General features: G+C 45.3%; 1 protein-coding gene across 1 annotated transcript; it reads left to right on the forward strand.

Moving 5' to 3' along the window:
• The first annotated feature begins 966 nt into the window (after nucleotides 1-966).
• EXOSC10 (exosome component 10) lies at nucleotides 967-13,597 on the forward strand. Its single transcript, XM_053451816.1, has 25 exons — nucleotides 967-1,123; nucleotides 1,760-1,896; nucleotides 2,185-2,308; nucleotides 2,644-2,748; nucleotides 2,893-3,058; nucleotides 3,204-3,309; nucleotides 5,579-5,654; nucleotides 5,816-5,926; nucleotides 6,019-6,162; nucleotides 6,385-6,575; nucleotides 6,660-6,816; nucleotides 7,238-7,386; nucleotides 7,507-7,557; nucleotides 7,763-7,874; nucleotides 9,597-9,644; nucleotides 9,726-9,798; nucleotides 10,415-10,521; nucleotides 10,804-10,890; nucleotides 10,978-11,052; nucleotides 11,138-11,231; nucleotides 11,361-11,434; nucleotides 12,039-12,207; nucleotides 12,353-12,414; nucleotides 13,156-13,232; nucleotides 13,480-13,597. The coding sequence occupies exons 1-25, from the start codon at nucleotides 998-1,000 to the stop codon at nucleotides 13,508-13,510; spliced, it is 2,652 nt and encodes an 883-aa protein (XP_053307791.1). The 5' UTR covers nucleotides 967-997; the 3' UTR covers nucleotides 13,511-13,597.
• Nucleotides 13,598-13,599: the final 2 nt, after the last annotated feature.

Consider the following 13,599-nt stretch of genomic DNA (forward strand, 5'->3'; position numbering starts at 1 on the left):
GAATTTGGTATCAGGCGTAAAGTATTCTGGAATGTTTATTCTTCATATTGTTTTAGCAGAAGCATAGCAGAAAATATTTATCAGATTTTTTTTTTTTTACTTTGTGGCACCCAATTAATGTCATCATTTACTCATCATAACAGTGGGCAGGAATTGAGCTTTTAATACTATTTGCCATCTAGGTCTGCCTCGGAAAGTGAGAAATTAGGGGGCCGCGCCGGTGTAAGATGAACCTGATATCTATGGAATAGATTGAAAATAATTCATGCAGCTTTTTGGATCCAGAGCATTACTTTTAGATGCTGGTATTCGGGTAAATGTAACAAAAATGCTCATGCTAAATACGTATGTATGTGTCAAGAGCTCCTGTATTGCTGCCAACAGGCTGGTATTTGGCGAGACAGCCTTGCCAACCACGCACGTGCGCTGTCAAATTACCGGTACTTGTTAATTGGGATGACAAACCGGGTACCGTGAGTACCGAAAAGGGGAGTAGATGGGGGGCTGTGGTTGGAACGCACCGTCCCCATAAAATGAGTGAAGAGCACCATGACATCACTCTGCAGCCCATGTGACATCACACACACTGATGTCCCGGTGTAAAACAAGTTATTAGGTAAGTGATATGCTGGGCTTATTCGCTGAGAGAAGAGAACCAGGTCTGCGGGTGCAAGCAGATCTCCCCCTGATTCAGGGACACTGCATTCCCTGCTGCCCCACATGTCAGTGCCAATGTTATGAAGCCCAGCCGGAAGGGGCATGCGGTTCCCGTACAATCATTCCCATGATGCTCAGCGCCAGGATGTCCATTAGCTTCCTATCTGATCACTCGCAGACAGGCTTGAGTTGGCTGGCAGCGGTGGGGTCTCTACGGTGTCAGCGTTTGCCTTTCGGGAACCAGCGCTGCGGCCACGAGCGCGGACCACCTTCCTGTCTGACGTCATTTAGCTGCGCGTGCGGGCGCGCGCGTGCTGACGCAGGCAGTACCCCGGGCAAGATGGCGGCGCCCGGTACAGGCGTGCGGAGTGTGGTGGGATCGGAGAGCCCTGAGGCGTGTGAGGAGACCCCACGGGCCCCAACCGAGCCCGTCCCCGGCTTCCCCGATACCGACACGTTCGTGAAGGTAACTGTCCTGTTACCTGCCCCCCCCCGGGGGTGCGTACCTCCCAAGTGCCCCTTGGGCCCTAAATCCCTGATGCCCCTCTTCTCTAGGAAACCCAGAATGTTTGCTGGGTATGAGGGGGTCGCAGGGCTCTACAGCCCTAAAAGCCCCCATAATCTGTATAGAAACAGCAGGAAAAGGCTGTATAAATTAGATTGGCTGTTTTTGGAAGTGTTAGGGGGTCGGTGCCATTCTCTGTCTGGTGCCGGTCCGTTTGGGCCTCTCGGATGTAAATAACACAAGAAAAACAATCACCATGATTATAGAGAATAAAGGATCGTATACGTTACAGTACGTGCTGATAGTGATCGATGTGTGCCTTTTATTTCATATACTGACTCGTTAACGATATATAATAAAACGTGTATAATAGCGGGAACCTCGGCAGACTGCGCGTGATACTCCTGTATAAGCATGCGAGGGATCCCGGGACTCGCCCCGATATGGTATATTGATCGCTCGGTAAAATGACGCATAAAACGGGCAACGTTTTGGTCCTCGTGGATCTTTAATAAGCCGTGATGCAAGTCCGTGAGGGATATATCTAGAATTGTTCTCTGTTGCGTTCTCACAGCAGTCTTTCTTCTGTATCGATAGTATGCCCTCGGGACCGTCGTGGCAGCAACCAAGTCGTCTACCGGCCTGCCGCAATCTGGTGACGAATATGACTTTTACCGCAGTTTTCCGGGATTTCGTGCCTTCTGTGAAACGCAGGGAGACCGTCTGCTGCAATGGTGAGTTCCGGTGCCCACGAATTACGCAGCGCTGTACAATTTAAATGGGGTGGTTACCACGAACATAACAAATATACGTTAACGCGTACAGACACCGCAGGGGTCGGGGACTTCTGGTACTTTCATACATTCCTGGCAGGAGTGGTGGGCTTATGAGGGCCGCTGGTCTTACAATCTAAAGGCATGATATTGGTAATTGAAACAATAGGAGGGGTGAAAAGAGGGAGTATTATCTTTCTTGTGGCAGTAATTAGGGGACGCGTTAAACCCACCTCTTACTCCCCGTAGCATGGGTCGGATAATGCAATACCACGGCTGCCGCAGTCAAATCCGGGATCGCAGCACAGTCACCGAGCTGGAAGATAAGTTTGATCTGCTGGTTGATGCCAACGATGCGGTTCTTGAAAAAGTGGTGAGTATTTACATGTAAAATGCGGAATTGTTAACGTCGCCTAAAGTGAGAATAGTCCTGGTTTAACCACTTGTGAGTGAATGTCGCTAACTTAAATATTGATAATTTTCTCTCTTTTAAGCAGATCTGTCACTTTTCCCAAAATCCTATATCTTGTCAAATCTAACTTTTTTATGACAGCCTGTAAAGTAGATGAGGAAAGAGGAATGTCTAAAGTATGACCTGTTAATTATATGTGTATTAGCACCTAATTCAGCTTTAGAGAAGTTAATACCGCCCCCCCCCCCCGAAAGACCAACTTTTTGTTCCCAGAAATGAGCTTTGTATTGTTTCAGGGGATACTGCTTGACGAGGTTTCTGGGGTCAACCGAACCCAGCAGCCCATCCTCCCTGCTGGTCTCCAAGCTCCGAAAACCATTATATCCAGTTGGAATCGGAAGGTAAGTGAACATTGAAGGGTCTTGGTAGAACTCCGCAGGGGAAGGTTTCAGAATTGGTCTTGTCGGGTGCAGCCCTAGCAGATCCTATTTAACTTAAAACACTTGGTTCATTGATTACATTTTTTCCCCTTATTTTCGCCGTAGGGCAATGAGTTAAATAAAAAGGGAAAAGCTGAAACCTTCCGCCTGCTGCATGCCAAGAACATTCTGCGACCGCAGCTGAAGTTCAAGGAAAAGATTGATAACTCCAACACACCTTTCGTTCCAAAACTGTTTGTGAAGCCCAATGCCCAGCGGCCCCTGCCCGACGGTGAGTTGAGTTGGCGCTTCAATCGGAACTCTGTATGGTGCTGCTAGAGTTACTAGTTACATCATACAGGACGGCTGCGGAGTCTTTAAAGATTTCTGCATCAGACTTCAGTTAAAAATCTTTCCATAACAATTTAATTTCTCAGCTCTGAAAAACCGACGGGAAAGACAGCGTCCTGAAGACCTGGATGTGCCGGCAGCGCTGGCTGATTTTATCCACCAGCAGAGGATGCAGCAGAGCGAGGAGGACATGTAAGCGTCTTAATCTTAACATCGTGTCTACAATCATTGAGCCCTGTCCTATGAACAGGATTGTTGTTTGGAAGCTTTTAACCCCTTAACGACAATCCACGTACATGTACGGGGTTGTCGTGCAACGGGTTAACGACAATGCCCGTACATGTACGGGCTGCCGTTAAACAGCTGCATCGCCGCGATCGCGGCGTTTTCGCCGCGATCGGCGGCTTTGCAGCATCCACGGAAGCCTCCCAAGTGAGGCTGACCGTGGATCCGGGGAGGGCAGCCCTCGGCAGCCCTCCCCGGAAGAAAAATGGCCGCCGCCGCACCGATCATGAAAGATCGCGGCGGCGCCCCGGCTAAAACAGCTTAGGAAGCGATCTGAATCGCTTCCTAAGCATAAATGGTGTTACTGATATGCCTCGATATCGAGGCATATCAGCAACACTAGCCCCCGACCCCCGATCACCTTGTGATTGCTCCGAAGAGCAACCACAAGTGCCATCCTGTAAATGACGTTGCCGTCATTCACAGGATGGCATGAACAATAGATCTGAGTTCAGAGGGTCTATCCAGACCCTCTTGTGAACTCTCGAGCTCCTCCTGCAGGTTGAATGCAGGTACTGCATCCAACCATGCAAGGTCAATGGAGCCCAGCTCACTAATGAGTGATTAGTAAAAAAAAAAAAATAAAAAAAAATTAAAAAAATGTAAAAAAAAATGTTTAAAAAAATAAAAATAATATGGTAACATATAAAAATCCCCACTGTCACCAAAAAAAAAAAAAAAAAAATTAATAAGCAAGTCCTAAAATTCTTTATCTTTACAAAAATTCCAGCATGGAAAGAGTTAAAATATTGGCATTACAAATGCCCATAGGCTGTCTCGTATTAAAAAATGCATGAGTGGATGGGATAAATTGAATTGGCCGGGTTCAAAGGTGTCCCAAATATGGGACATGGGGGCAGTAGGATCAGATGTCTAAATGGCCAAAAAATACACACCTCACAAAGGCGGCCTTTTACCTCCCAAATAACCCAACAAACCCATGCATGTGGGGTATCACTGCGCTCAGGAGATGTTACTGAACACATATTGGGGTGTTGTTTGACACGGACATATACCAGGAGCGATAAATTTATACCTGAAGTACAACGTGTGTGGAAAAAAATACAAAAAAATTTACTACCATAAAGTTTCACAAAGGCTGGTGGTAAAATTAGTGCATGGAAAGGGTTAAATTACCAGCATGTGAAATACCTTGGGGTGTCTAGTTTTTAAAAATATATGACTTGATGGGGTAAATTGCATTGGCCGGCTTCAAAGATACCCGAAATGGCACATGGGGGGAAGAATTACCAGATTTGGAAAAAAAGGTTTTGAAATAGCAAAACGCTACCTGTACTTATTGCCCCATAACGTGCAGAAAAAAGCAAAAAAACATAAAAACATTGGGTATTTCTAAACTCAGGACAAATAGTAGAATCTATTTAGCAGTTTTTTTCATTCGTTTTTGCAGATGAGTAAAAGTTTTTTGTTTAAAAAGTGAGAAAAAGTAATTTTTTAACAAAAAATCCCCATATTTTATCATTTTTTTTATAGTAAATTAGATGATATGATAAAATTAATGGTATCTAAAGAAAGCCCTGTTTGTCCTGAAAAAAACAATATATAATATGTGTGGGAGCATGAAATGAGAAAGAAGAAAATCACAGCTAAACAGGAACACCGAAAAATGTTAAAATAGCCATTGTCCCACAATATACTACGAGTAAAAACCCCTATTGTCCTTAAGGGGTTAAATCATTCATAGTATATGTGAAGTACGTTACATTGTAAGTTATGTCGTTCTGCACAACTCGTCCGCGGTGCCAGCCACGTGCGGAGAATGACCCACGAGTCATCCACAGGGTGACTCTGAGTAAGACAGCAGGAATACCTGTCATTTGGTAGAAGCATTAACAGCTCTACTTGGGAATATTAAACACGTCTTTTATATAAAAACAAGGAAAGCGATTTGGCTGTAGAGTCGCCTGTTAAAGAATGCCTTGTGTTTAAATAGAATGAATTCTTTTTCGAGTACAGGTGGGAATTTCTGTAACCCGTAACGCCTTTACGCTTCAACTTTACTCACCGAAGTTTTACCAGGTTCTGTTATCACGGGTTGTTTTTCTTTCGATCCATGTAAATACCTCTTTCTGTGTTCGCCTCACTGGTTTCTTTATTTGTCTCCATGTTTGGAAGTGACTTCTTTCAAAGTGCTCTATCCGTATTTTATTCCCAGGTTCTGTCACCCCTATAAGTATGAATTAGATCACTTTGAACCCATGGAGTCCTTGCTGGAGAAACCAGAGATGAAGGTACGTCTGCGAGAGGCCGGAGACGGTTATTGAGGGCTTTTGCCGTCTGCGAGAGGCCGGAGACTGTTATTGAGGGCTTTTGCCGTCTGCGAGAGGCCGGAGATGGTTATTGAGGGTTTTTGCCGTCTGCGCTGTTCTGACTGCTGTTTATTTCCCTGCAGCCTTTCCTGCCGATGCAAGATGTCGCCTGTCACTTTGTGACAACACTGGATGAACTGGTGAAATTAAACGAAGAGCTACTAAAGTGTTCTGAGTTTGCTGTGGATCTGGAGGTCTGTTCCACTTGTGCTTGTTAATAGCTGAGATAAACGAACATGCGTTTTTTTTTTTAAACTTTAATTATGACTTTCGGTTTTGCCTGCAGCATCATTCCTACCGAAGCTTCCTGGGTCTTACGTGCCTTATGCAGGTTTCGACCCGGACCGATGACTATATCATCGATGTCCTCGAATTGCGCAGTGACATGTACGTCCTGAATGAGAGCTTCACGGATCCAGCCATTGTCAAGGTCAGTAATCATTACTATTTTTACACAAGCGTCCAACACGCTGTATGTAAACCTAGAAACCATAAAACCTTTAAACTAGACCCAGTATGCTGTAACCAATGAAGGCAGCCTATACATTTATCGTCTGTTATCTAAGTCCTTAAATTGCAAATGATCTAAATAGTAAATCTGGACTATGGGAACAGGAAAGGCTGTTTTGTTATAATCTGGATTCGCCTTCAGGTTCTCCACGGAGCCGACTCAGACATCGAGTGGCTTCAGAAGGATTTTGGCCTATACATTGTGAACATGTTTGACACCCATCAAGCCGCCCGCGCCCTAAACCTCGGAAGGAACTCCCTGGATCACCTCCTCAGACTCTACTGCGATGTAGAGTCAGACAAGAAGTTTCAGCTTGCAGATTGGAGGATTCGGTACTTACCCAGAATGTGTTCTTTTCTTCACCTTTTTTCAAGTTAATTTCATTTATCTTTTAATGAGCTGCATCCAATTTACAGCCCGTTACCCGAGGAAATGATTCAGTACGCCCGAGCTGATACCCACTACCTGCTCTACATCTATGATAAAATGCGGACGGATCTTCTGAACGCGGCCAACGGGCAACAGGGTCTCCTGCAGCTCATCTGGCAGAGGAGTAAAGACATCTGTCTTAAGGTAAAGCTTTCTAATAATGTGTTATAAAATAACATGCATTTGTAGCTCAGAGGGGGGGGGTTCGGTAAAGAAATGCTGTAAAGCAGGAGATTGTGATTGGGTGCTTCTAAGTGAAATTGCGAGGCAATAATATACATAATTGTAGGGCTAAAATCATTAGAAATTTAAAGGAGCTGAATCTGCCATCTTTTACTTGATTGGGAAAAGTCCTGTATTAATATTATTTTATTTATATAGCGCCATTAATTTACGCAGTCGCCCGCTGTGTGCCTTTGCTTGCTGATAAATAACCGATGGGACCGTTCCTCTAAGTTTGAGTTGTTTCTAAAGCCATCGTTTGGGATGAATACGGCATAGTTCTGTAGATACAATATCCAGACAAAATAAGTAGGCTGAGTTCTTATTATTTTTTCTCATGCAGAAATTCATCAAACCGATATTCACCGAGGATTCTTACCTGGAACTCTATCAGAAGCAAAAGAAGCATCTGAACGCACAGCAGCTGGCCGCCTTCCGGCTTCTGTACGCCTGGAGGGATAAGGTGGCTCGGCTGCAGGATGAGAGTTTGGGGTGAGTGGTCCTGCAGAGCGGGTTCTGGTTCTGGTCCATCGCCTTGTATTTAATGCAGATTTATCTACGTCTGTGTTATGCTCGGGTCGTAATTCTTTCCTCTGTGCTGTAATGTTTCAGGTACGTGCTGCCCAACCACATGTTGCTAAAGATCGCCGAAGAGTTACCCAAGTAAGTGTCCTTTTAAGCCAGAAGTGATGGTGCCTGCAAGGCGTTTACCCTTCAGCCATAGCAATGCGTGATCTGTAGCGGGCCCTGAATTAAAATATTAAGTCTTTTAGGTGGTTTCACAATGGAAACAAAAGTTCAACTCTTATCGGTTTTCTCGAGCAAACTACTCTTTACGCATCTTTGGTTTTTTTCCACGTTCTTTCAGGGAGCCGCAAGGTATCATCGCCTGCTGTAATCCGGTACCTCCGCTGGTGCGACAACAAATCAATGAATTATCGCTCCTCATACAGCAAGCGCGAGAGACTCCTCTTCAGAAGGTGAGTTTGTTTCTATTTTATTTGAAATGAAGTGATCCTGTGAACGGGTTTTCATTTAAGTTTCAAAGACCAATTGTTTGTGATGTCCTCAGCCACTACCCAGTAATCATCTAATCAGTCATTACTTCAAAGACCTTAAACCTCACTTGGTCTTTAATCTCATTCTTAGATTCAGGAGCCGTATGTCTATCCCATGCGTGTTTAATACCCTCACTGTATTCCCCTCTACTGCTTCTGCTGGGAGGCTGTTCCACTCACCTACCACCCTCTCAGTAAAGTAAAGCTTCCTTACATTACGTCTGTGAAAGGGGATGTACCGTATTTGCTCGATTATAAGACGAGGTTTTTTTCAGAGCAAATGCTCTGAAAAATACCCCTCGTCTTCTAATCGGGGTCGTCTTCTAATCAGACCTCAAATAGAGGTCTGATTAGGAGACTAAGATCCAGATCCCCCGCACTGCTGCAGGGGACCTGGATCCTCCTGTCTCACCCCCCCCCCCCATCATACACACTTACCGGTGCTTCCTTGCTTCCTACTGCGTTGCCGGGGCAGCGGGTTGACGTCTACGCGATCCGCGTAGACAACGTCCGCTGCAGCCGGAAGGAGGTGTGGCTAGCAGCGGGGGTTGTCTGCGTCCGTCGCATAGACCTTCCCCGACTGTCAGAGATTAGAGTTCCCCGCACCGGTGCGGCACCGGTGCGGGGAACTTTGATCTCTGACAGCCGGGGAAAGTATACGCGACGGACGCATACAAACCCCCGCTGCTAGCCACACCTCCTTCCGGCTGCAGCAGAAGGCGACGTCAACCCGCTGCCCCGGCTGGAAGCACCGGTAAGAGAGGGGGGAGAGCGGGGGAAGGGGGGTGAGAGAGGGGGGGAGAGAGAGAGAGAGAGAGTGTGTGTGTGTGTGTGTGTGTGTGTGTGTGTGTGTGTGTTAGTTAAATGGGGGTATAGGGTGTGTGTGTGTGTTAAATGGGGGCATAGGGCATTTCTGGAGTGGCGTTAAGGGGGCATTTAATAGAGCACTCTGCCTCCTGAAATGCCTTATACCTCCCTATATGCCACTCTGCCCCATAATATGCCTTTTAACCCCCTAAATGGCAGAGTGGCATATAGGGGTATAAGGCATTTCTGGAGGCAGAGTGCTCTATACAATGCCTTTTAACTCCCATAATGTCACTCTGCCTCCTGAAATGCCTTATACCTCCCTATATGCCACTCTGCCCCATAATATGCATTTTAACCCCCTAAATGCCAGAATGGGATATAGGGGTATAAGGCATTTCTGGAGGCAGAGTGGCACATAGGGGGTCAAAAGGCATACCATGGGGCACAGTGGCATATAGAGGGTTAAAAGGCATATCATGGGCCACAGTGCCATATTGGAGTGGCAAGCCTGGGGGCAGATGTGCGTAACTGGGGGACAGGTTGGAAAATACAAGAAATAAAAACAAAAAAAATCTTTTTCTCAATCATAGCTTTTATTAAAAAAAATAGTTTACATGAATTAACATTTACTGGTAAAACTTTTTTCCTTTGGGGTCGTCTTATATTCAGGCTTTTTCTTTTTTTCCTAAGTTAATATTCAGATTTTGGGGGGTCGTCTTATAATCAGGGTCGTCTTATAATCGAGCAAATACGGTACATCTCTTGCGTAAGACGTTTGGAATATCAGATCACAGAATCTAAATTCACATCTTTTCTGTTTTTGGTTCCTAACAGTCAGAAGTCAGCAGTGTGAGGAAGAAAGGACCGATGCCCAACCCCGAGGTATGGCCGACGCGCCTGAGTGAGTGTTTTCCGCTCATGGTTATCCCCGACTAATGATAACTCTCGTCCTCTGCCACTCAGAATCTAGAGAATGAACTCTTTGGGCTCCATGATACATCGTCCCACCCTGCGGGAGATTTCGCTACAGGGACAGGTAACGGAAGACGTTTTACTGCAAATCTCTGGGAAATTTGTCCAAAATCAGGGGTGGGTCAAGTCCTTCTCCACAAAAAACTTTCCTCGGGTTCTTTGACAGATAAGGTTATGGTTCATCCAACACGACATATGACATCTTAACAACAAATAATTCCATTCTATTAGCAGCATGCGTGTAATTCGGCTCTCCGTTACTTGACCGGAATTTACCGTACAATGTCAGCTGTTACTTTGTGTCCACGTTTGCCTTAATTAAAAGTAGTTATGTTCGGGTTCTTTAGGCTTTGATCGCATTCTGTTTGTTCCCATCCTATTGGGTTTATGTATCTCTGTTGGAACACGGAGTATTTCCTATATTCTAGAATGCCTTTCTTTGAGAATTTGGTTGCTCAACTTTTTGGGGGCTACACAGGTATCCCACATTTTTACCCAACTTTGTCCTCAAACTAAATGAGAGGGAACCATGTTTTGTGTATATAGCGTCAACAGTTTATTCATCACTTCTTACAGTCCATATAGTCGAAGGGTCTGACAAAAGTAGAACTGACCGACTAAGACGAAACGATACGTTAAGCATGGTTAATAGCAGATAAAGAACTTTTTCCCTTAAACAGACCTGCAGACGGCACCTGGGACCTTGTTTTCAGATGAAGATCCACCTACCCCTGTTCATCCTCATCGGACAGTAATACTCGCTCGAGCCAGCATCTCGATATTCAGCGTAAGTTTATTACGGTGACTGTGAACAGGGTCAGGAGTGTCCTCTGGGACTCCGCTTATCATAATTGGGGGAAGCCATTTAAAAATGACTGCAGAACGTCATCTCTTATCCTTCTGAATCTACCATTAGAAGAGATCCCATGTGTATGTCAGTGCTCACACATTTTTATTATAATTCAAGATTCACATTGTTATATTTGGAAAGAAAGCAGCAGTAATTCTGTTCAATGTTCTTGTAATGACTGACGTGTACAAGTTATGTGTCGTGATCTTCCATGCATAGGATCCTGATGATGGTGAAGAGAATTTGTCAGTTACTCAACAGAAGGCAAGGAGTATCCTGGAGTCCTTTAAGAACCCCTTCCGAATGGTAAGATGCTGGGAAAACCCGGAATGTGGGGCATCCCCCAGGGGCATTTATTTGTAGCAACCCTTTAATGACCGCGTCTCTCCTCAGTTCCTGCCGTCAGAGGATCGGGGGGCCCACGTCTCTCAAGCAGCCAAGTTGGATCCCAATACGAAAATGTTCGAGGTGAGTAAATCTTTCGGGGTTTGGTGGCCAGCTCTCCCTGTCCGGTACAGGTTAACAGCCAAGGCGTTTTTGTGTCCGTTTTTAGATCAGTAACCAATGGAAGTTGGTAAGTCTGGCACAACAAGAAAAAGAGGCAAAAGCCAAAGAAGAAGCCAGGCAGAAGAAACGCGAAGAAAGAGGTAACCATCGTTGGGTGGGATGGGTACGGTTGGTGGAGTATGGGTCTGGGGACTGGTTCAGACATTCCTGTCGCAGGGTGAATATTTCGGGGACCGCGCGTCATTTAACCAACACTTTGTGTCTCGTAGCTGCCCGCGAGCAAGCGAAACAGGATTTCAAAGCCAAGACTGAAAATCTAAAATCAGTGCGCGAACAAGCAAAGGTCAGTGCCGAATTTTGTGATTTTTAACCTAAAACTGGATGCTGTCGTGATTCTGACGTGAAACATTGACTAGAAGGGCAAGCTTTTCCTGCCACCAACATTTAATCCTTAGTGTCCTACTGATCCTTGAGAACATAAGGTGCGTCTGCCCCTATAAACTGAAGCTTCTGTGGATTAACACGCAATTTGTTAGTAATATCTGTGCCGCCCGAGACCGTTGTGCTGCAGGCATATTCTCAGGCTCATTATTTACCTAATAAAAGCACACGAGAACAACACCGGTATCCCAACTTCTACCTGCTACTATTCCTCACCCGCTGATGATGTGGCAAGGGGCGAGAAGCCACTTTCTTTTAGCTCTTTGAACCTCAATTATTGCCCCCTGGTTTGGGGTCACAACTGGAAGAAAATGAATCCCTCCTGCCTTCGGTTTTACCCCAAAGTATAATTCCGTGGCTGATCTTTCTAATTCTTGTAAGTAAAGATAAAGTGAGAAATGGGGAAACTGATGTGTGTTTTGCCAACATCTGCCTGTCAATCAGCTCCATCGGCGGAGGCTGCTGATATCTGTATCTAGATTGGGATTTAGATCTTTAAATTTCAGGAGGAGGAGGCAGAGAAGAAGAGAGAACGCGTGGCGAGCGAGCAGGGAGAGGAGACGGTGAAACCGGACAAGAAACGCATGAAACGTACAGAGGAGGCCAAGGAACCAACGGCTCCGGCCCCATTCACTCCGTTCGACTACAGCAAGTCAGACTTCAAGGTGTTTGCAGGTGTGTGACGCCGCGAGGGGTAATACGGAAGCCCCGGTGCCAGACCTGCGATCCTCGTGTTTCTCCCACCCGTTCTGTATAACCCATTCAGATATGTTTAGCTGATTTGTTCTGTGGCTGATACTCTCCCCTTCTCTATATACAGGCAGCAGTAAGGTGAAGGGCGAGTCTGATTTTGACCCCAATAGGCAGCCGCAACAGGGCAAGGTAAGAAAGTGCCGCAGATCATCTTCCAGTTTCATAATGAAAATGATTTTTCCCCGGTCGCATTTAGATCCCGGTTTTTATTAGGAAGTTATCTGAATTGAAATGCGAATTCAAAAAACAATACCTGTCGCAGAGAAAGGAAAGTCACGTTTTGCCACTTTCAGTATGCAGTCATCAGGGGTAAAATGGTTCAGATTCTCAGGCTTGTGCTACCATTCAAACGTTTGGGGTCACTTAGCTGGTTTCATTGACATTTCTGGCTGTAACAATAATCGTAAAAGGGTTTTCTAACCACCAATTAGCCTTTGAAACTTAAACTCAGCAAACACAAGGGTGCTATTGGAACACAGGAGTGATGGGAGTTATAAAGGGATATTGGAGCACAGGAGTGATGGGAGTGATAAAGGGCCTCTGTACGCCTATGAAGAGATTCCATTAAAAATCGCCCATCTCCAGCTACAATAGTCATTTACAACATTAACCCTGTCTGCGCTGGATTCCTGATCCATTCCATGTTATTTTAATGAAAAAAAGGTGGTTTTCTTTTACAACAAGGAAGTTTCTAAGTGACCCCAAGCATGTGAACTGTAGTGAATAAAGCCGGCTTAGCTATAAACATGTCCCAGCAATATGACGCGTTCAAAACACACACAAAAAACACACAGGTCCAAGTACGACTTGTAGAAGGATAACGACGACTTCTGCGCATAATCCAATGCTTGCTGTGTCTTCTCCGTACAGAAAAGGGGCTCTAACCGGAAGACTCAACAGACGAAAGGCAACAGAAGCATGTCCTTCATGCCCGGGAAATCAGATCGGTGAGTGACGGATAAGAATATTCGTAGAGCTGATGATCTCTCAGCTCGTTTTATATTATCCAGTAATTACATTTCACTGCAAAACCGCTGGACTTTATCATAAACGTCTCCGCGACCCTCATCCAGGCTGCGGTTTTGGTTGAGTCCCGGTACCCGTTGTCTGTCGGTTTACCTGCCGTTAATATATAAAGATCATTGAATGCGTTTTGCTTTCCTGTTTGCTAATCGCCAGTCTTTCTCTGTTTAGGGGATTCAGACACAGCTGGCCGAAGAGATAAATCCTGCCTTTTGCGCTTGGAAAGAAGAGAAAGCGGGAATTGTGCAGCTCTGTGTCTTTTTATCATTAAACTTTTAATGTACAAACACC

Source organism: Spea bombifrons, chromosome 12 (assembly GCF_027358695.1).
Source record: "Spea bombifrons isolate aSpeBom1 chromosome 12, aSpeBom1.2.pri, whole genome shotgun sequence".
In the NCBI taxonomy this organism is placed as follows: Eukaryota; Metazoa; Chordata; class Amphibia; order Anura; family Pelobatidae; genus Spea; species Spea bombifrons.